This window comes from Podarcis melisellensis (assembly GCF_964234715.1).
Source record: "Podarcis melisellensis genome assembly, chromosome: 15".
Classification (NCBI taxonomy): domain Eukaryota; kingdom Metazoa; phylum Chordata; class Lepidosauria; order Squamata; family Lacertidae; genus Podarcis; species Podarcis melisellensis.
The window spans coordinates 10,046,992-10,068,403 of NC_138532.1; the positions used below are offsets into that span (position 1 = coordinate 10,046,992).

The 21,412-nt window shown below is 44.3% G+C and overlaps 1 protein-coding gene and 1 long non-coding RNA gene across 2 annotated transcripts in view; one reads left to right on the forward strand and one right to left on the reverse strand.

The window, feature by feature from the left end:
• Positions 1-12,691, reverse strand: part of LOC309358291 — a 52,575-nt gene extending 39,884 nt beyond the window's left edge. Inside the window, exons 1-2 of the long non-coding RNA XR_014163417.1 lie at positions 12,554-12,691; positions 2,928-2,988 (exon numbers count right to left, since the gene is read on the reverse strand). This is a non-coding gene — a long non-coding RNA (uncharacterized lncRNA). The remainder of the gene's footprint in view (positions 1-2,927; positions 2,989-12,553) is intronic.
• Positions 12,692-12,827: 136 nt separating this feature from the next.
• On the forward strand, positions 12,828-16,247 carry PPIA (peptidylprolyl isomerase A). Its single transcript, XM_081891223.1, has 5 exons — positions 12,828-13,034; positions 15,014-15,044; positions 15,157-15,245; positions 15,477-15,649; positions 15,934-16,247. The coding sequence occupies exons 1-5, from the start codon at positions 12,966-12,968 to the stop codon at positions 16,067-16,069; spliced, it is 498 nt and encodes a 165-aa protein (XP_081747349.1). The 5' UTR covers positions 12,828-12,965; the 3' UTR covers positions 16,070-16,247.
• Positions 16,248-21,412: the final 5,165 nt, after the last annotated feature.

The window sequence follows — 21,412 nt, forward strand, 5'->3', positions numbered from 1 at the left end:
TTGTGCTGCGGTGGCCACGGCAGACGGAGACTCGGCACAGCACTGCTTCGGCGTGGCATGGCGGAGGCGGGCGAGGGCGGTGAGCTGATGCCAGGAGGCGCTGTGTCCAACCTCCACCTCTTCCCTGGTGCCCTCCAGAACTTGGCGCCCGGCGCCCCGCACCACTAGCCTCTACGGGTAAGAGGCCCCTGCCCTCAGCCAGTGTCTGATCTATCTAACCACTGGCACTTAGACCTAATAGGTTTTACACTGAGGATTCTCCATTATTTTTTCTCATTCCTCCCTCACCCTCTGCTTTGAGGAACACCTTGCCTAACAAAAAGCTTGCTACACTTTGTGACACTTGGTTGGTCTTAATAAAAATATTGCCCAACGATGGATGAGGTAATTAGTTGTCATTCACAAAACATTTTAACAGAGTTGTAACAGGACTGGTTTGTACATTGCCCTGAGTTCCTTGGAGGAACGGGGGGAATATGTGCAATAATGTAAATAAATAAATTAGAATATAAGACGGCAGGCTTCTTTCCTTCCAGCTCTAAATTAGCCAGAACATAAGGAACGGAGGTACCTCTTGGCACTGCATTACCCCCAAACACAGAACCTGTGTGGTGTAGTAGAGCCAGTGTGGTGTAGTGGTTAAGAGCAGTGGACTCGTAATCTGGTGAACCAGGTTCACTTCCTCGCTCTTCCACATGCAGCTGCTGGGTGACCTTGGGCCAGTCACACTTCTCTGAGGTCTCTCAGCCTCACTCACCTCACAGAGTGTTTGTTGTGGGAGAGGAAGGGAAAGGAGAATGTTAGCCACTTTGAGACTCTTTAGGGTAGTGATAAAGTGGGATATCAAATCCAAACTCTTCTTCTTCAAGAAGTTGTAAAAAGATACAAGTTCAATAGCTATGAAATCTGGGTTGTCTTGCAGTAAGCCAGATTCACTGCTGCTTGGATGCAATGCAGAGATAATCTATTGGCTTCTGTAATGAAGATGCATTATAAAAAATTAAAGGGACTTTAAATGCAGCCTTAAGTATGTTTACTTAAAAGTAAGGCCCACTGCTTCTGATGGGCTTATTCCTATATAACTGTATATAGAAGTGCCTCCACACCTATGTTTCCAGCCGACTATGTTTACAATACTATATTTTAGCAGTGCCTAAATTCTGGATTAAAATATAGTATTGTAAACATAGTCGGCTGGAAACATAGGTGTGGAGGCACATTTACACGGCCCTGTAGAATTGTAAACTAGTGTCACTTGTTGTTTGCAAATGGAAATGTGTTAAAAGCTGACAGGCTGAAATTCAAACCCCACTTTCATAGGAGTAAGGGGCTGTGGGTCAGATATAAGATTCATTGTTGCATGAAATACGCATTGGGGTTAAACCAGAAGAAAACTAGAGTAGAACGCTACAGTGGAGCTGTGTGCATGAATTTTATAGGAATGCATGACAGCAAGATCAAGAGCAGAACCAGGAATCACCAAGGTACATGTTAACGTAGTTTGAGATGCAATCCTGTAAGTCTTTACTATAATAACTTTGTCCATGGGATAGCCATGTAAGTCTGTTGAAACAAAGCCACAGAGTGTTGTAGCACTTAACTAACAAATTTATTAAAGAATAAGCTTTTTGTAGACTGCAGTCCACTTCTTCAGATGAATTAAGTGTTAGCCTAAGTTTCAGGCGGGGGATAATTGTAAATGTGAGGTTAGAGGGAAATGACTTAACAGACTTAACAGTTGCCATTCACAAAGCAGGGCTGGTGAGAACACTAACATCCTTCAATTGGTAAGAGAATTAACTGGTGTAGTGTGATTGTTTAAAAAACTGATTCAAGCCAGAGGTGATAAAATGGAACTTCCTCATAAATTGTAAAGTTTGCAACCTCCCTTTGGAGTTCTTTTTGCTCAATAACAAGCACCTTAAAGTCAGTGGCAGAGGGTCCTGGGAGAATGCAAACACAAAAGCCCGTTTCTCATGTCCAATTTGTGTGTCTATTTATTCTGGCCTGTTTGTCTTATGAGAATTGCTCCCAATCTCCCTTGGTTATTGTGATGTTTTCTAGGTTCATTCCCACCATAACCGTATTCCTTCAAATGGTACACTTCACTAATCATTGAGAGATTTAACACCCCCATCCTTGGTTCATTTACTTGGAAGAAATCCCCACATTTCAAAGGAATGTGTTCAAAGAATGTGTTTCAAATGGGTATGTTTAAGATTTAAAATAATCAGATTAATGCAACTGGTGTGTATCAAGGTATCAAAACCAATGTTTGAAACTCCCATTGTTCTAGGCACATTTTGTGACAGGGGATTTCATTAGCGCAAGCAGTTTCTGAGCTCTGGGCACAGTACTGCACCTAAGATTTCAAATTAAAACTGCAGAGTGGAAGGAAAAGAGGACCTTTTTATGCCTCCCCATTTCCAGCTACTGTCTGAAGACTGGAGAAGAGACCCTCTTAAGAATATTAGGGGGGTGGGCAGGGGAAGGACCAGACCATACGAAAAATGAACATAATATTTTAGCTGAAGTTCATTCATTTTCAGTTTTTTATTCTTGTTATAAAAAAGTGCACCTATTCAGTTATTGCACCCATAACCTAGGTTTAAGGTGCTATTCAGCTCCTAGTTACAGATAGGTAGCCATGTTGGTCTGCCATAGTCAAAACAAAAAAAAATTCCTTCCAGTAGCACCTTAAAGACCAACTAAGTTAGTTCTTGGTATGAGCTTTCGTGTGCATGCACTTCATCTGAAGAAGTGTGCATGCACACAAAAGCTCATACCAAGAACTAACTTAGTTGGTCTTTAAGGTGCTACTGGAAGGAATTTTTTTTGTTTTGACATTCAGCTCCTAGCTTTCATATCTAAGTTTCTAACACTGATAAAAACAATCAGTTATAAAAGCCATGTCTATGATCTGTTACCTTTTCCTCTGACTGGATGCTCTCCAGATGCTGTTGAACTACAACTCCCATCAGATCCATCCTGCAATAACGGAAGTTGAAATTAAAAATGTAATTTCCATTTATTACCTACTCGCTTCAACCTAAGATGTTTTGCTTCAACCTTAGCTACTTTCCCTCTTTCTCTCTTACCTCCCCTGCTCCCGAATAAAAAGTTATGGAAAATTCAAAAGCTTGCATGCTATTTTGTGATATTTTGGTCAGCCTCTTCAAGGTATTGCCCTTTTGGAATTTTTCTTATGGGCCAACATGACTACCTTTTACATTTTGGGCATCTTGGTATTATTCAGCAACAACAAAAAACTAGCTGCCCAGTCACTTTTGGTCTGAGACATACCTTAGAATGCATCTAGAAAGCTGCGGCACTAGAGCACCACAATTGAGTAACATTTCTGTTTTTCCAAACTTACAAGGGCATAATCATTCCTTCATTACAATATTGTATTACTGAAATTTCACTGCTGTGTCTAGGATATGAAGATGGGCTTTAGATATGTGGCAGCTGTCCATATATTACCATCCTATTTTTATCCTATCCTTCCTCCAAGGAGTTTGGTGTACACCTTGTCTTATTCCCCTCTCGCCGATCTTCGTCCTCGCAGTAGTCTTGGGGTGCAAGTTACATTGCAACCCAATAAGGTTACAGGGCAACCCAATAAGCTTCATGGCCAAGTGAGAACTTAGTCCAACACTCTTAACTGAAATACCACATTAGGGCTGCATACACATGCCAAACATTTAAAGCACATCACTTTGCCTGCTTGCTTTCAAGAATCTTGGGAACTGTAGTTCATTCAGGATTATGGGAACTGTAGCTTTGTGAGTGGCAAACTCCAGTTCCTATATTTTTTTGGGGGGGGAGCAATGTGCTTTAAATGTATTATTATTTACTTCATAAATTTTATATACCACTTGATTGTAGGGGGGGAACCCTCAAAGCGGTTTATTTACTTAATTTTTTTTTAAAGTGCGGTGTACAGTATACACAAACTAACTCTCTTAGGGGAAGTATAAACCAGAACGTGTTATTGATCGGGAAAACCTTATAGCTTAATCAGAAGAACAGGAATTGTGAATTTTGAGGCAAACCTTTCTTCTTTCTTTACAAAACTGCAATCTGGACATCACACAGCTAGTGTAACAGGTGTTGGAAGGAAAAGGGAACTCACAACAGCAAGGGAGGGGAGAGTGATAAGATGGAAGCCACGGTGGAAGGGCAGGAAGTGTGAGTCAGTGGCACGCCCCTTTCATGTTGTTACACAACTGTCTGCTAACATAGCTGCCTTTATGTCGCAATGGGCCGATTCCCGCAGAGCAGCATCCCCGGTAGCTTAAAGCAAGGGTGGGATGCTTTCTTCAGCCTGAGGGCTGCATTCCCTTCTGGGCAGCTGTTATGTACTGAGTTGAATAGGACCCAAAATGCAGCAGTCTGATTGGTCTTAGAACAATAGGATTCAGAATGCAGCAGTCTGATTGGTCCTAGAACAATGCAGCAGTATGATTGGTCCACAAGAGCCACCCAATCCAGCTCCAGGTGGAAGTGAATCCACAACCTGATTGGCCTACAGGAGAATCCCGGAATTAGCCAATCACGTGCAGCCCATTGTGTAAATAATGTATATAAAGCAGATACTTTGGAGGGACTTTCATTCCTCACTTCTATGAGCTGAATAAAGAGCATGAAATCCACACTCGACTCCGAGTATATTTCAGCAGCCTTCCAAGACCAGAGGTGAAACTGGGCAGAGCAATGAATGTGAATTTTGCATTTGTACCATACTGTCATTTCTATGCACATTCACTCACCCATCTCTAGTCTAGCCTATATCCAGACAGGCAAAGAGCATTAGCAGAGTTCAAGGACACATTCCAGCCAGGCTGGAATGGGTGTTAAACAGGGCCAATGAGGGGGTGTGGCCTGGGGAGAGTCTCAAGGGCCAGATAGAAAGGCCTGGAGAGCCACATGTGGCTCCTGGGCCCAAGGTTCCCCTCCCCTGCCTTAAAAATGCTCACCAAAAATCACAAAATCGAAGAATTGTAGAGTTGGAAGGGACCCTGAGGATCATCTAGTCCAACGCCCTGCAATGCAAGAATATGTAACTGCCTCATACAGGAATCAAACCTGCAGCCTTGGCATTATCAACACCACACTATGAGCTGCTCTCTTTTATATTCCAATAAAACGGTCTAGTTCTTAAATAGGTAAGTTGGTTTAGTCGCTTGGTTGTAAGCCATAGCAACTGTATAAAAATATCAATACAAAATCAAAGCCAAAATAGGTACATCAGATGCAGACCTGGTCTGCCCATAGGTCATGACCAAAAAACATTATTTGATACACTGGAAGTCAACTTCTATACAGAGCTATTGATCAACAAAATAGTCTACTTGATGTACAAGAGTGGTGGTGGGGGACTCAGTTGCAAAAAACCACATTCTTGGCTGTTTGCTAAATAAAAATGGTTCGATCTTACAAAGAATCCCAGCAAGAATCTGTTCAAGATACTTGTGTCTTACTTACCCACTAAACTGTGCAACCCAACAAATGGTGGGGTAAATCTTCCAGCAGCAGCAACCCCCCCACCCCCCCGGGGATACACAACATGAAAAGGAATACAGCATCCAAAAAAGCAGCATTTTTTTCTTGCTAGGAACCACAACCACTTGCGGGTAATTGGCCAGGAAAGCATGTCAGTGGTGGGCAGAGCCACAGCCAGAGCTGATGGGCAGAACCAGAAACAAAATATCCTGGATTAACTAATCCAGCATAAAGAGGAACCCTGCTTCAGTTTTTATCCTGGCTACCTCAGATTAGAATTCCAAGTCCTATGAAGTTCTCCATAGGAAATAAGCTCCACTGGGTTTGATGGGGTTGCACTGGAGTATGCAGATTTGTGTGTGTGCACGTGTGAAACAGACTAATACAATTATTCTGAAAAGCAGGTCTGCATACACACCAATCTGGTGCAAGCACTGCATTATGCACAAATGCATCAGATTTTTCATGTGCAGTTGCTGAGCCTTGATCCACTAAGGCAGGTGAGGGGAAACTTTATCAGAGTTGGAAAGGACCACAAAAATAATCTAGATAATCTAAAAATAATCTAAAAACCATCTGCAATGCAGGAATCTTTTGCCCAACACGGGACCCACGACCCTTGCTCGACTGGCTAAGCTATATTTCTCGTAAACTGCTTAGTGGTTTTACATCAATCAAGAGGGATATACATTTTGCTAAATAATCTAAACATTCCAATGAGGCAAAAGCGCTTAAAGGCAAGAGGGGAGCCAGTGAGGGGTATGGCCTGGGGATTCCTCAGGGCCTGACAGGAGAGGCCTTGAGCACTTCATTCAACTACTGGGCCTAAGCTTCCTCACCACTGCTTTAAGGGACTCTCCAGATGGAAGGCTTGCTTGGGGTGAATGTGTAACATGGTTACAAGTGAACTGGCAATAGGTGAATAATGTCCGCTAATATCAGTTATATAGCCTCTTTATATAAAATCACTGGGAGGATGGGATATTTTTGGAAGCCTACTTCAGTATATTATGGGACACGGGTGGCGCTGTGGGTTAAACCACAGAGCCTAGGACTTGCTGATCAGAAGGTCGGCAGTTCGAATCCCCGTGACAGGGTGAGCTCCCGTTGATCAGTCCCTGCTCCTGCCAACCTAGCAGTTTGAAAGCATATCAAAGTGCAAGTAGATAAATAGGTACCGCTCCGGTGCGAAGGTAAACGGTGTGGTTCGCCAGAAGCGGTTTAGTCATGCTGGCCATATGACCCGGAAGCAGCAACCCCAGAGTTGGTTATGACTGGACCTAATGGTCAGGGGTCCCTTTTTACTTCAGTATATTAGCTCTGCAAGGTATGCTGGTGCTACACAAAAAGGGAATGTGAGTGGTAACTGATTTGCCTTCACTGTGCTAGTCTGAGCTACATAACCTGGAAATGTTGGACTCGTAGTCAGAAATCTGTATAGCTATTTATTTTAAAAATTTGCAAGCTGCCCTTTACCAAAAAATGCATTTCAAGGCAGTTTACAATGAAATTTTAAAATTACATTATAAAGCTGTAAGTAAATGCATGCTACAAGATATTCAATTTAATGCAATAAATCACATGGCAGTTACATCTCCTGCTCCTCTTTTAAGATGACTGCTAGAGCTTTTTGAAAGATACATTTAACCCCTTACTTTTCCAGAGTAAAGACCACCCTCTAGAACTCCTTATGAAGAAAACCATTTGAAAGTACCACTGTTTAGCAAAATTGCATTGTCTGATTCTCTGAAATCATGTCTGTCATCTTCATAGAATTGGTATCAGCCACCTGTTTTGAAATTCTTGACTTTTAATGTGGCTACAGCAATCTAGTCAATTATTCTTTAGGGTTGGGCACTACAATATTAATAATGGAACAAGAATAGGCAACCACAGGCGTTGCTGTTGTTGAAAAGCCTGTCACTATTAAATCTCCAATGCTACTACTTTGTAAATTCTGTATAACTAGCTGCAACAATTCTACCTCCTGCAGCACTACTGGAGAGCCCCATATTAAGTTACCACTCAGCTTCCGGAAGTGGGATTTGAGTTCCTGCTCTCACTTTAGCCAAAGCAGCTGTGACATCCTTCCCTGGAAAGCACTAGGTCACCTATATATAATTGCTGCCCATGCTAGAAAAATGCCTTGATCAGCAAGGCAGGGAGGGAACCCAAAGATGATCACAAACTGCTAGACCAGCAACTAAGAGAGCAACAAAGTCACAGGGAAGAGCAGGACAAAAACTGCAACCTGGGCTTGTGCTGCATACATACCATACATTTAATGCACAAGTATCACATTTAAAGCACACTTTACTCTCAAAGAATCCTGGGAATTGTAGCTTAAGGGTGCAGGGAGGGGTGAACTGCAGTTCCCATATTCTTTTGGGAGAGATACGCCTTGTATGTATGGTGTGTACATGGCCTTCATTATCTTGCAGGGGGCAGTGGCTTTAGCTGGCCATGTGTACATCAGTTGTGACGCATACAACTAATGTTTCCTCTCCCATTCTCCATAACTGGTCCGTGTTTTACAACTCCTTCTATATCCATAATAAGTTACAGCAAAAAACACACAGCAGTTGGCCAACCCTGCCAAAAGAAAATGTTCTCTGAGCATGCGCAGTTTCAGTGTTTAAAAACTCACTTAAATCAAAGAACCCGTATGGCTACTGCAGTGACAAATGTGTTTTGAGTCCTCCCCCTGGATTGCTAAACACATTTCCCTGGGAAGAAGCACACTTTTGCTGTAGAAAATGATAAGATAAAGTAAATATAGTAAAATAAGCATCTGTCACCTTGCGCATTCCTAGACAGGTGCCTACAGTTTTTTTAAAAAACCTACAACAATTAAATCGGAAATAATGTTGCAGTGATCAGCTTTGACAGTGAGGGGTCTTTAGGTGACATCTCCATGACAGCATAAGTTCTGACTGCTGGGCCTGTTTTTCCATTTCCATTTAAGTGCATATGAACATGTAAGCTGAACTACTGCAATGTGTTCTATGTGGGGCTACCCTTGAGGTTGGTTTGGAAACTGTAGCTTGCACAGAATGCTGTAGCCCAGGTTCTGGACAGAACAGCTCCACACCACCATATTATACCTGCACTAAAAGCTCTGCACTGCTGCCAGTACATTACTGAGCTAGTTTTAAGGTATTACTGTTGGTGTATTAAGTCCTAAATGGCTAAAGAACAGGCTACCTAGAAGATCACATTATCCCTTACAAACTGGCCAGCCACTGTGATCACCTGAAGAAGCCCTCCCAACTGTCCCCCAGTTATTTATTTAGCTTTGACATGAATTAAGGCTTTTAGCATAGTGCCAACAGTAATTTGGGACACTTTTCCTATTGAAATCTGACAGGCCCCTGATATTTTGTCACCTGAAAATGTTTCTGTCTTGCTAGTGGGACTAATATCAGTAAGTGCTGCTCATTTGTTCTGCATTTATGATGTTTTAATGATTTATTGTACATTGCTGTGGTTTTTGAAAAAGGAGTTGGTGGGTTACAAATGTTATATGCAGTGTCCTTAACATTGCTAAAAATTGCATGGAATATGGCAATATTGGGAGCTGGCTGCTGCAGAGACAAAAGGATCTGGCAAGAGTGCAGGATCTGTGCCTATGGCTAGCTATGAAGCAAGAACAAATGAGCAACAACTTGCTGTTCAAGAAGCAGAAGCTCACTGGAGGCAGAGAACTGACTGTAACCCCTATGTAATTCTTCCTGGTAGGGTAACTAATTGGGACTGTGTGCATACCATATATTTAAGGTGCATTTCTCCCACTCCAAAGAATCCTGGGAAGTTTAGTTTACCCTGTACAGAACTATAACTCCCAAAACTACAGTTCCCAGGATTCCACAGCCTGTGAACCTTGAATGTATAGGGTCTATGCACCCAAAGGAATGTGTGGGACTGCAACTAGCTGGAGGCAGCTTTGATTGATTCATTGCTCCAATCTGAGTGGGACAAAGAAGCCATGACACACAGGAGGTCCCAAGAGGGAAAGCCCCATTTTAGTTTTTGAAAGATGCCAAAATGACTGCTTTGTTGTATATACAGCAAGTGTAGGGAACCCATAGCCCTCCAGATGTTACTGGACTGCAGCCATGAGTGTAGCCAAGGTGGGGCAACTGCCCCCCTAAATCAATAAAAATACATAGCAAACTGAGGTTCTGCCCCCCACCCACAAAAGGCCTGCCTGCACTAACAAAAATCATGGCTACGCCCATGACTCCCATTAACTCCACCCAGCATGGAGTCAGGGATGATGGGAGGGGAAGTTCAGCAACAGGTACCCCACTCCTGATACATGGGTACCCCACTCCTGATACATGGGATGGGATTGAGAACTTTATTGCTGGAATCGTAGTCAAGTTAGCCTGTCCAGATTCCTACAGACACAAAAGAAAAGGCATTACTGTATGTATTTTGCCTAGGAACCTATGATGCTCTGCTAGTACTTAATAATCAGTGATGAATGGGAGAGGTTGTGTTTTTCTGCCACTCCAAAATGTTTACAAGTTATGTCTCAAGACTTTAAAGCTTTCAGTGGGTGGTAAGTTTTCTTCAGGCTGTATTAACAATTACTCTTATTTGGTTTGGAGGGAGCATGGTTGTTGCTACTGTAACGGACTACTTTTGGAGCGAAGTGTGGAGAAAGCCCTCATTAGTTCCAAATCCACAGTGATACTCTTCCTAACACAGGGTAGACAGAAAGTAGATGAGGCTCTACCACAGAACTTTTCAAGTTGGTGACATGCTTTTTGGACATGCATCATTTCGTGACACAGTAATTCAATTTTACTAGCAAACTGGAGGTTAAACGAACCCTTTCCAGCGCCAGGAGGGAGCATTTGTGCGACACACCTACACACAAACATGTTGTGACGCAGAGTTTGGAAAGCTCTGTTCTACCACTTTATTGCTTGTAGATTTGACAATAGCAACAACAAAAACCAACTGCATGCAGTTGGAGGAGCCAATGCCTTTGTCCCCTTCTTGTCAGGCCACAACAGGCCAGTAAATATATTTCCATGCTGGTCATCTTTGTGGGATTATATATAAGGCTACTTTAAATTAGGCTGCTAAAGCCCCTGATCTATATTGCACACGAAAGTAGTTATGCACTTGGATGTGATACTTAAGTGGCTGCACCCCAAAATACCATTTTGCATCTAATTCCACCCGAAGTGACTACTGTGTACTTCAGCTGGTGCACCTCAAAGCACAAAATAAATCCTGCAAAATTTACGCCTGTACACAGCTAACGTAGTTCACTTGCAGAGACTAGTTATTGTCATTAAAATGCAAGAAACCTATCAAGGAGATTATGTTCTCACACTAACCTACATGTTGGTTGTAATGTTTCAGACATGGGGAAGCACCTATCTTCAGTGAAACTGCAATGTCAGATTTTGAAGATCGAATTACAGCAGTACATGCTGAAACACCATTAATGACTGAAAGGTGAAAAGACCCTGAAATTTGTGACAGTGCCTTCTTGCTGATTATGAAACAGGCTACTGTTCCCCAGTGGCTTTTTCTCCAAAGTAAACTCACTAATACAAACAGGCTTCCTTCAGAAGCAAGCACAGCTGAGACTATAAGAGTCAAAAATGCGTGAGAAATGTATGACTTCATGCCAAAAATACCACCAGAAGAAGCTGTGCCTATTTTGGGTATTGAGGCAGCACTATGAAGTGCAGGACAAGAGTCATGAACAAGCAATGAACATACAGGTGAGAAACAGTTGACTCCAAGATCTCAGAAATGCACCCACCCTAATCCCAGATTACATCCCAGGCCCAGATAATTGAAATGCGGGGCTGTTGAGTTATATGGAGTTGATACCTTCATAAACCGGGCAGACACAGGTTCAAATCCACATGAAACAGAGGCTATGTATGCACTGCTGCTTTAAAAAAAAGATGCCTCGTTCTCTCACCCTGCCCTCCAGTTTCCAGGGAGCAACATTTCATAGGAAACAAGACAATATAGATTGTGGCTATTACATGGAGAGTAAACAGGAATGTGTACACAGCCTAAAAGCTGGTTTTGGTCCAGTCGCTCTTTGTAGTCCTAGCCTAACTTAACTCTCAGGTTTGTTGGGAAGATGAAAAGGAAGATGAAGATGAAAAGGATGGGTTTATTATACAGCTTTTGGCAAATGCTGAAGACACCTCTTTACCCTTTACCTCTTTATCAACTCTTTTGATACCGGAAAGATATATTTTCTTTTTAAAATTTTATTTGCATTTTCAAAAACAGGAACAGGAGAGGTATATTTTCAGGACCCATGTTATTTGCAGGCTTGTAAGTTGTTGTAAACTATTCTGAACATTTTGTTTTAATTGCTGTAACTCACCCTGGGACCTTGGGTTGAAGGCAGGGTAATTAATAAATATATTAATAATAGGACCGTTTATGGTCCCCATAAGCACCTTGGAGGAAAGATAAGAGTTCAAGCGTCATGATAAAAAAGGTGGAGGCCTTCCAAAATCCAGAGCTGGCCAAATAGCTGCGTTAGGGCCCCTCCAGATGTTGCAAAACAGTGTGCAAGCTTTCCATGTCGACCAGAACTCTGAGGCGGGTGGGTGGAGTGAGTTAAAAAAAAAAACTTTAGCCCGGATCTTGAAAAATGAATAAATAAACCAAACCTATCACTGGTTTGCTGGCTAGTGCGATTACACAGCCATTTTCGATTTCCAAGGCCGGACCAGATACCCCGCCCTCTCGGCTGGTTCCTCCTTATCCGAGTTCAAGCAGCCATCACAAGTCAAGTCACCCAGCATTTCTGTATCCTGGATTCGGCCCCCGCCCTCGTGCCTCGACTCCCTGCGCGGCCACATCCCGCCGCACGAGGCCGCCTTGGAGCCCGAGAGGCTTGCTTCCGAGCAGACGGGCGTGCGGCCTGCAGAGCTTCCACAGCGTTTCCTTCCTCAGCACTAAAAAGCGCGGCACGGGGGGGGGGGGGAACCAGCAGGCCCCGTCCCCATCCCCCACCCCTCCCTCCCTTCTAAACAGACAACCTTAGCCTTACCCAGTGCAAGTCAACAGCGCGCATGCTCAGAAAAAGAGGGGGGGAAGAAACAACCCTCCCCCATACCTTTCTTCGGTTCCCGCCTCTCGCGGAGACCACGCCCTTACTGAGAGGCGCGGAACACCCGAGCACCCACCCTCGCCCCGAACCGAGAGCTCTGACTGGCCCCACGCCCCTTTCACTCTGGAAACTCTCCTCGTTGCCATTGGCCGAAAGTCGCGTGAGGAAAGGCGGAGGCGGGGGTCCGACGGCTATATAAGCCCTGCGAGCTGCCGCCGTTCTTTCTGCTGTGCCGCGCTCCTTACTGTGTGGAGAGGGCTTGACGCTGGTGCTGCCTGTTACCGCCGCCGGTTTTTTTCCTTTTTTTTTTAAAAGCTACCCCCCTTCCTTTATTCGACTCATTCCCGCCATCATGGTCAACCCGGTCGTGTATTTCGAAGTCTGCGCCGACGGCGAGCCCTTGGGGCGCGTCACCTTCGAGGTACGAAGAGAGCCGTTAAGGCTAGAGCGCGGAGAGAGGGGCTGCGCGCCTGAGGAGGACTCGGCTCCGCCGCCATTTCCTGCCGGGGAGGGAGTTCGGGGCCATTTTGGGACTGGTGTGTGTGTGTGTGTGTGCACGGGGGAGGGCGGGGGCGGTTAGGAGCAACGGGCGCCGGTTGCGGGGGGAGGGGGCGCGATCGCCTCACTGCGGCGCGAGAGGGGCTGCGCGCGCACCCGGGCGGCCTGGGAAGGGGGGGGGGGAGACGGCAACAGAGGAAGGGAAGTGGGCGCGCGCGGACGGGCGTCGCCGCCTCCACGTGGCCTGCGCAGCCTGCCCTGGGGGAAGCGGTCGCTGGCTGCCGCCGCCTTTGTTTCCCTCGCCGCCGCCGCGCCTTCCTCGCTCTTCCCTGCGCGGGGAAGGGAAGGGCTGCTGTTGCCGCCGCCGCCTGCAAGGCCTTTGGCTGTTGTTGTCGCCGCCGGCGAGGCTCTTCACGCCTCGCCCCTGACAGTGCCCATTCTCCCCACGCCTTTGCTGCAGAGATGGGAGGAGGAGGGCCGGGGGCGGCAGTGGGGGGGGGTTAGCCTCCATTTTTTGGATTATTTTTCGTGGTAGTTTGCAGGGCTTTTTTTTTTTAGTGAAACGAGGCTTAAGGATTGCCTTAAGGAGCCCCCAAAAATTATAATGCAAGTGCTGTGCGGACGAGCCCCTTTTTAGATCGCATGAAGGGAGGTATAGGCAAGGCCTGGATTCTCGGGCTTTCTGTCCCCCCCCCCCCTCCCGATCAGGTTTTCCTTGATATCAAAAGCACCAAATGGCGGGCTGCGGTCTCCCGTGCATATTCCCTTAGCTGGGTTTCCTGCTCCTTTTCTTCACGGTAATGTCTTGCGTGGATGGAGCAAGGAGATTCGTGCACCGAAAAGCTGCGAGTGTAGCTTTGTTTTCCTTGACCCGCGATTTTAGTAAGAAAATCTTCACTCATCCCAAGCCCACGGCAGAGGTTAGGGATGGCTGTGAAAGGTTATCTCTGCTCCTTTTAACGTTTTGATGGATTGTGTCTGCTTTTGTGCGGAGGGAAATAAGCGGGTTAAATTTCAGTGCGGGGTTTCAAAGTGCGACAAATGATTGCACCACAGAGGTGGCTGTTGCAAGTTTTACCCGTATGCGAATGGTGCTAGAGCCAGATTGAGCACGGTGCACGCTAGAGTTGTCCAGCTAATTTGTACCTGGCGTGAGTCCTGTCACTGCAGCAAAGAATAAATGGACAGTATGCCGATTGGATTTGGCAAGTGGGTGCAACACTTCGTGCCTTTTCCAAATTATGAAAATTCTGCCTTGTTGGATGTCTTTTGTACACTAGCTAAAGTTGTGCCAAAACAAAATGCAGTTGTATGTAAAGTAGATTTGTTAGGATTACACTTTTAAACGGTGGTAATAAATATGGTGAGTAGACAGTAAATCGTTTTTGCCTGATTGCAGCTGGCCTCAATATTTAGCAGTAGATTGTAGTTAAGTCGACCATTTTTATTAGACTAGAAGGATTCTGGTTTGTCAGAGCTCCCTCTAGAGTGCTCTTCAATCTAAGGCATAAGCATGTTGTATCAGTCTAATGTGCCTTGATCCTATCAATTAGCTTCTGCCTTGTATCATTCCTGCACAGTTCAGTTCGATAAATGAGTCAACAGTCAGTTTTGATTTGCAAAATAGGATGTTTTCAGTTTATAGCATCCCTTGCAATACATATATTTTGGTGCATGTTGCTAGAATTAATGACACTGATAATTATAAATGGTTAACAGGATAGCTTGAATGATTGTTATACGCCATAACCACCCAGGTTAAATATTTTAAAAGGCAGTGCTTCTCTTGGTAAAGCAATACAGCAAGAAGGAACAATGAGACAGGGAAAATTAAGGGAGTTAAGTAAAAATGTGTCTATTCAAACTGAATGTCATTAATTGACTTCTGTTTTTGTCCCACAGCTATTTGCAGACACGGTTCCAAAGACAGCAGGTTTGTACATTTGAAGTGCCTTCATCTCCAGGCATGTTTGTTGGAAGTAATTTTTCAAGGATCTAAGCAAATGTGGAAGGCTGTTCTTACAAATGTCTGCCTCTGATTTCAGAGAATTTCCGTGCCTTGAGCACTGGGGAGAAAGGTTTTGGTTACAAGGGGTCCTGCTTCCACAGAATCATTCCTGGGTTCATGTGCCAGGTATGTAGCAGTTATGATTTTAGTCTTACAGTATTTGAATTGCACTGTTGATGAGATTCATTCATATAAAAAGCATTGTGGTCCTGCCTTGTCATGTTTTACGATTTATGATAGTCTGGTCCCTAGACTTAGACCTTTTCTGCTTGCATAATTGCTCTTCTGTCCTGAATCCATATATATATATCACCCAGTGTCAGGTTTCAGCTACATGTGTATATTGTTTTTCTATAGGGTGGTGACTTTACTCGTCATAATGGAACAGGTGGTAAATCAATTTACGGTGAGAAGTTCGCTGATGAGAACTTCGTCCTCAAGCACACAGGTGCTGGAATCTTGTCTATGGCAAATGCTGGTCCCAATACAAATGGGTCTCAGTTCTTCATCTGCACTGCCAAAACTGACTGGTGAGTACTTTGTTGTGAAACTCTCAACGGTGAACTTAGGCATTAGTTCAAATGGAATAGAATACCCTGAGCCTGAAGTAGATGGTTGTGTTTTGTCTAAAGTTACACCAAACATAATAGCCAAGCATAATTTCTTGGCTAGCATAGTTATTGCCTGCTGCCTGTCACCTAAAATCTTCTGAATGTTGACAGGATCGTAGCCTTAAATGTATTTGGAACAGCTTTACGAAATAACAAAAATCACAAAAGCATTCTAAATTGTTCTAACCAATTTATTTCCTTAGGTTGGATGGGAAGCATGTGGTCTTTGGCAAAGTCAAAGATGGAATGAATATTGTGGAAGCAATGGAGCGCTTTGGGTCAAGGAACGGCAAGACAAGCAAGAAGATCACCATCTCTGACTGTGGGCAGCTGTCATAAAATTCCTTTGTCTTAACAATCGACCATTCCTTCTGTAGCTGGGGTTAGTCCCCTGTAATCCTTGTGCTCCTGACTTACTGCTGCTTTTCTATTGGGTTTCAATTTCTGCTCCCTCACAAGTCCAGCTGGACTGAAGACAACTTTGTTTGCAAAGTGAAATAAAACAAGTTAAACCACATGCTAGTTTGTTGTTTTCTCCCCCAAGGCAAAGCCTTGCAAGTTATAATCTGATCAGATAGGTCCTAATCCTAAAAACATTGTCAAACCTTGGGCTGGCTTAGGTGTTGGGCAATATTAAGCCTGTCTGTAACCTTTATTCTAAGCTTTGGGGATGGAGAACTTGTTCTTCCCCATAGTGATCACCATAGCAGACTATACTCTGCTGACTGAGGCTACTGAGGCTGATAGAAGTTGGGGCCTCTGAGTTAACTAAGCTACTGTTTGAACATAGTTTGAGATACACTAAAGTGTGTGATCCTATGAGAGGGAAGCCGTAAGATCCAAATAGTGCTGCCTAGTTCTAGCCCAAGAATAAAAGCTGGTAATTCTAAGGCCTTGTTTGAAAGGCATTAAGCTGAAAATGTTGAGGCATTTGCTCTATAAATCTCTTGTTATACTGCTTAAAGGGGGGAAATACATCCAAATATCCCAACTAATACACATTTACTTGGGCAAGTATCCACTTACACAATTTCTTACAATTTTTTGGATCAGCAAGCTGTAATTTTCATCTTCTAAAGTGGTCTCTGCTCACAGTGGTACTAACTGATACCAGAAACATTACAACATTGGTATATTTGATGTTATGAACTAAACACTGGCCGTGTCCCTTAGCAAAGTAAATCACAAAAGTATTGCTGGATGATTGCTATATTTGCATGAGAAGTTACATTGTTGGCTTCACAAGGGACAGCAATCTGCGGATGCACTTACAGGATCAAGTAAAACTAATGCTGCATGTAATACTGTCTTATGTTCAGCTGTTTCATTGGCATTAGTCTTGATGCCACTAAAACCCTTTATGGAAAATGACAGTACCATTCACTTAAGAAGCATGCTGTTTGGTGGGGCTCACTCATTTTGTGGGTGACTTGATCCTGCTCAGGACTTGTGTTCAGGATGATGATGAAAGGAGTCTAGGATGGAGCAAGCAATACAATGTGTATTCTATGTCAACTGGGCTCCTTAACAATTTAGGGTTAAACAATGCCTATTGCTACTAGGAAATCACATTCCAAGCATGCAATGTTGGTTGGAGATAGCAAATTGAATAGTTCATTTGAGTGGCTGCAGGCTAATGGGCAGAATAGACTTTGGAACCTGAACAGCTTTGTGGCAGCATTCTGAGTGCATATGAATAGCATCTACATAGGTTTCATAGCAGCTGCCAACATAAATCACAGGACTGGGTTACTCATGTCTTATTTGCCTACTGCTGAGATTACAATCTTTGTCAATACCTTGTTAAAAAATATTTGGGTGAGTAACTGTCACTACTGGGAACCTCTTAATGACTGCAAACATGACTAAACATTGGGCAGGACATGTGTGCTGAAATGCTCAAGAAAACAGCATGATGTTTAAACAAACATCTAATCTACCAAGGGCTTGTTGATAACTAGCTCAACATTACTGAACTAAAAGTTTTAGTTCTATATAGGACAAGGTGTTTGAAACAGGTTGCTTCAGGACAAGGAAAGCTAGGAATATTTTAGATATGTAATATACCCCATCATTTCCTCCAAGGAGGTTAAGGTGACATACATGGCTCCCTCATTTTATCCCAAGGTCCCCTCCAGCAGGGCTGGAAAAGTGCTAACTAGGTTTGGAGGAGGGACTCTTAAGACCCTGCCAGAGCCCTTAATGGAAAAATAAAAGGTTTACATTGAATAAGCCTGCTTGGGGCAATTCTTAAAGTTAAAGGTTGGAGTTCATATTATCCAACTTGTGTCTCTGCAATATTTAGAACAATGTTGAAGGAATGAAGTCCCAAACTTCGTGTATGAATCTGGCATTCAGTCACTTGATGCTATTTTCACATTCACTAGAGAAAAAAAGAGACTCTCCCCTTGCTAGTGTAACATCCAATTTATAATCTGATTTACTCAGATGGGATATTACAACTCTCAATGCCCCCAGTATGTTAATATCATAATTGGATTGGATAGATAGGAGCATAAATTTTCTACCATCTGATTGGTATGAGCTTGTTTGTTTAATCTGCCTGTTGATCTGTCTGGTTTTGTTGGTCTTCTGCAGTGTTCTTAATTCGAAAAAGAAGCATTAACTGCATATAATTTACAAGATTTGTGTTTAGTAATGCCTGGCTCAGAACTATTTTCAGCAGGGTTGTGTGCATATGAGTTCTAGGAAAGGGATCAGTTCACCATGAAACCAAAATTGCAGTAGAATAACTGCTTTTGCAAATGAAAAAAAGGGGCATGAGTGGGAACCTGAACATGCATGTCTGCAGTTCTGTGCCCCACCACCACCAATTTCACTCTGAGGCCATTGGAAGGTTTCACAGCCATTATATACAACATGGATATTCCTATTCTTCCTGCTGAAAAAGGAAAGGGAGGACATAGGAAAAGGAAGCTGCTGCTGCTGCTGTGAGTTACATCATCATTTTGCTGATATTCCTCCTCCCCCTCCCTTCCAGGTTTGCAGATGCAGCTCTGGATGTTATGCAGAGAAAAAGCACTACTCCAGGAGGAGAAATTAGGTTTTTATTTCAGGTTCTAGCATCTTGGTGAACGAGAAATTTAAGCACCTATCATAATGTAGCTACTGAAAACCATCTTTAAGGGTCTTATAGCCACACAGTTTGCTGCAGGATAGAAATTTTGCCAAGGATTTCTAGCAAGAGTTAGCAGATTCCCAAAGCAAGTTTTTTAAAAAAAACAACGGAAATTATTAAGCTGCATAGAAAACATTTTGCATTTCTGATTTGGAGGCCACCCTGTTTCTGCATTCCCCCTTGAAGACTGCAAATGCTGCAAAGTCAGCCGGTAAGACTTCACCCCGTTCTGCCCTTTACTTTTGTCTTTACTGTTAACGGCCAGAAGCATGTTCTAGAATCACATCCTCCAACAGTGTTAAGGACACAGGCACAGAACAGAGGAAGAAAATAACTGAATCCCATTTGCGGTAATCTCATGAAAACAAGCAATGAAATAAATGGTTGAAGGCACATATGCATCACATGACTTCTCATTTTTAATTCCATGCCTATTATGCACCAGTGATCACACCACATGGCTTTGTGGCATAACAGTCACACTCCAATCCGAGCTTTAAAGAGTTCCTTCGCAGAGTGCCAGGAGCCTTACCGTTCCCTGTAAACAATTAACGGTTTATATCAACAACAGGTAAAGCTTCACGCCATGTAGTGGCGCTGCTTTTGCTCTTTCCTAGTCATAGTGCAGGAAATACCTTCTGGTTACTTTACAGAACACCATTTGGAAGGAATCCAAGAAAGTAGCTGTATGCCTGGGGCCAAATGCTTTGCTAGCAGGAAGCTATCTCTGGACTTCATACCCTGGTGCAACGATCAAACTTGAGGAATGCCCTCCTCTATTTTGCCATGTCTGTAATTCTCAGACAGCTGCAGTATTTGGTGTCTGAGCACCTTGCCAAGAATACTGGCCCAGTCATTCAGGGACTGGGAACCAGGGGACCAGACAGATGTCAGGACTGCAAATTCCACCACTTCTAACCACTGGCGGAGGCTGATGGGAGCGGGAGGGTCACAGACCCCGAGAGCAGAAGAATGCATGCCCTTTCAGAAAAGGAGAACATAGTGCCCATTTCTTTAAAAATCTATTATTTTATTTATTTATACCTCGCCCATCTGGCTGGCTTTCCACAGCCACTCTGGGCAGCTTCCAACAATATATTAAAAATACCTTGAAACAGTCATTAAAAACTTCCCTAAACAGGGCTGCTTTCAGATGTCTTCTAAAAGTCAGATAGTTGTTTATTTCCTTGACATCTGATGGGAGGGCGTTCCACAACCGAAGCGATATCTGCTTTTAAGTCCCTTGAAGCAGAAAGGCAGTTCTCTCTTTTTTTCCTCCAAAAGAAAGCAGCAAAACACTGGGGATTTTGTGGGTGGTGCCTGGCACCCAACCCTTAAAAAGTCTCCGGGGTCGAAGCGTAACACTGTGGGCTGCCGTTGGAGGCTTTCCATAATGACCTGTCTCTCCATGCAAAACGAAAAAGGCTTGCAGAGCTTAATATTGCAGAGATAACGCTGGATCGGGGCCCTTTCTTCTAAGATGCCAGTCTCCTGCGTGCAGGAAAATGTATTTGGCATAGAGGAACCTTCCGTCCTCTAAGCCCCCGTTTCCGATATGGAACGGAAACTCAAACCCGGCTCTGCCACCTCAATGAGGACTAGGACTTTATAACGTCTTGTTGCACGAGGTGTTTTGGCTCTCCGAAGCTGCACCTCGGAGTAGCAACTCCCAATCTTGCGCCTGCCGTGCAAATTGCTGCAATGCAACACGGCGATGCCTACATGGGCAGTCCGTAGCCTATCCTATTTTAATTTTTTTATTAAAAGCAAATAAAGAAACCCAACACGGCAGCGCCTGGATGGATTCACACGGTGCGCGTGCATTTCCAGCAGAGAAGATCGCGGTGTGTGCTCTCCTCCTCCTGGCTGCAAAACTGGACGGGAAAGGCAGCAAGAGGGAAGGGATTCTGCAGCACAAGGAGAAAAGCAAGCCGCTTTGCAGCAAGCCGACACGCTCCTTCTTGCAGCAGCCGGGAAAAGCCCCCCAGCGAGAGAGGCAGAGAGACGGTGCAGATGACTCACCCGGCTCCGTGGGCGGGCGCGGTCGAGAAAGAGTTGCCCAGCCCTGTCCGCGCTAGTGGAAATCTACCGCTCCCGCCTCCCTGCTTTCCAGTCCGGGGAGAGAGAGAGAGAGAGAGAGATTGAGATTCCGCCCCCCCTCCCCCGCATCTCGGGTGGTTTCCCTTTCTGGGCGGCAACTCCCAGGTTTGAATTTGTGCTGCAAAACAGCGCCCCTCCGTGGCCGATCTTGGCTACTGCAAGACGAGCCCCCGGAATTTCTGGAGTTCGGGAGGTGAAACGGGAATCTCTGCGGGTGATTTTCTCAAGCTTTCCTCGGAACTGTCGGGAAAACTCCCCGCCACCCATAGCTGTCAATTTACAGATTTGAAAATAAGGGACCAGCAGCCTCGAAAATAAGGGATCAGCAGCCCAAATAAGGGATTTTGCTATTGTACATACATTGATAGGATTGACAGGTGCTGTCAATGCGGCATGAGGGGGTTGCGACGCAGCCACGGCCGCTGAAGCGCCGTTCTTCTGCG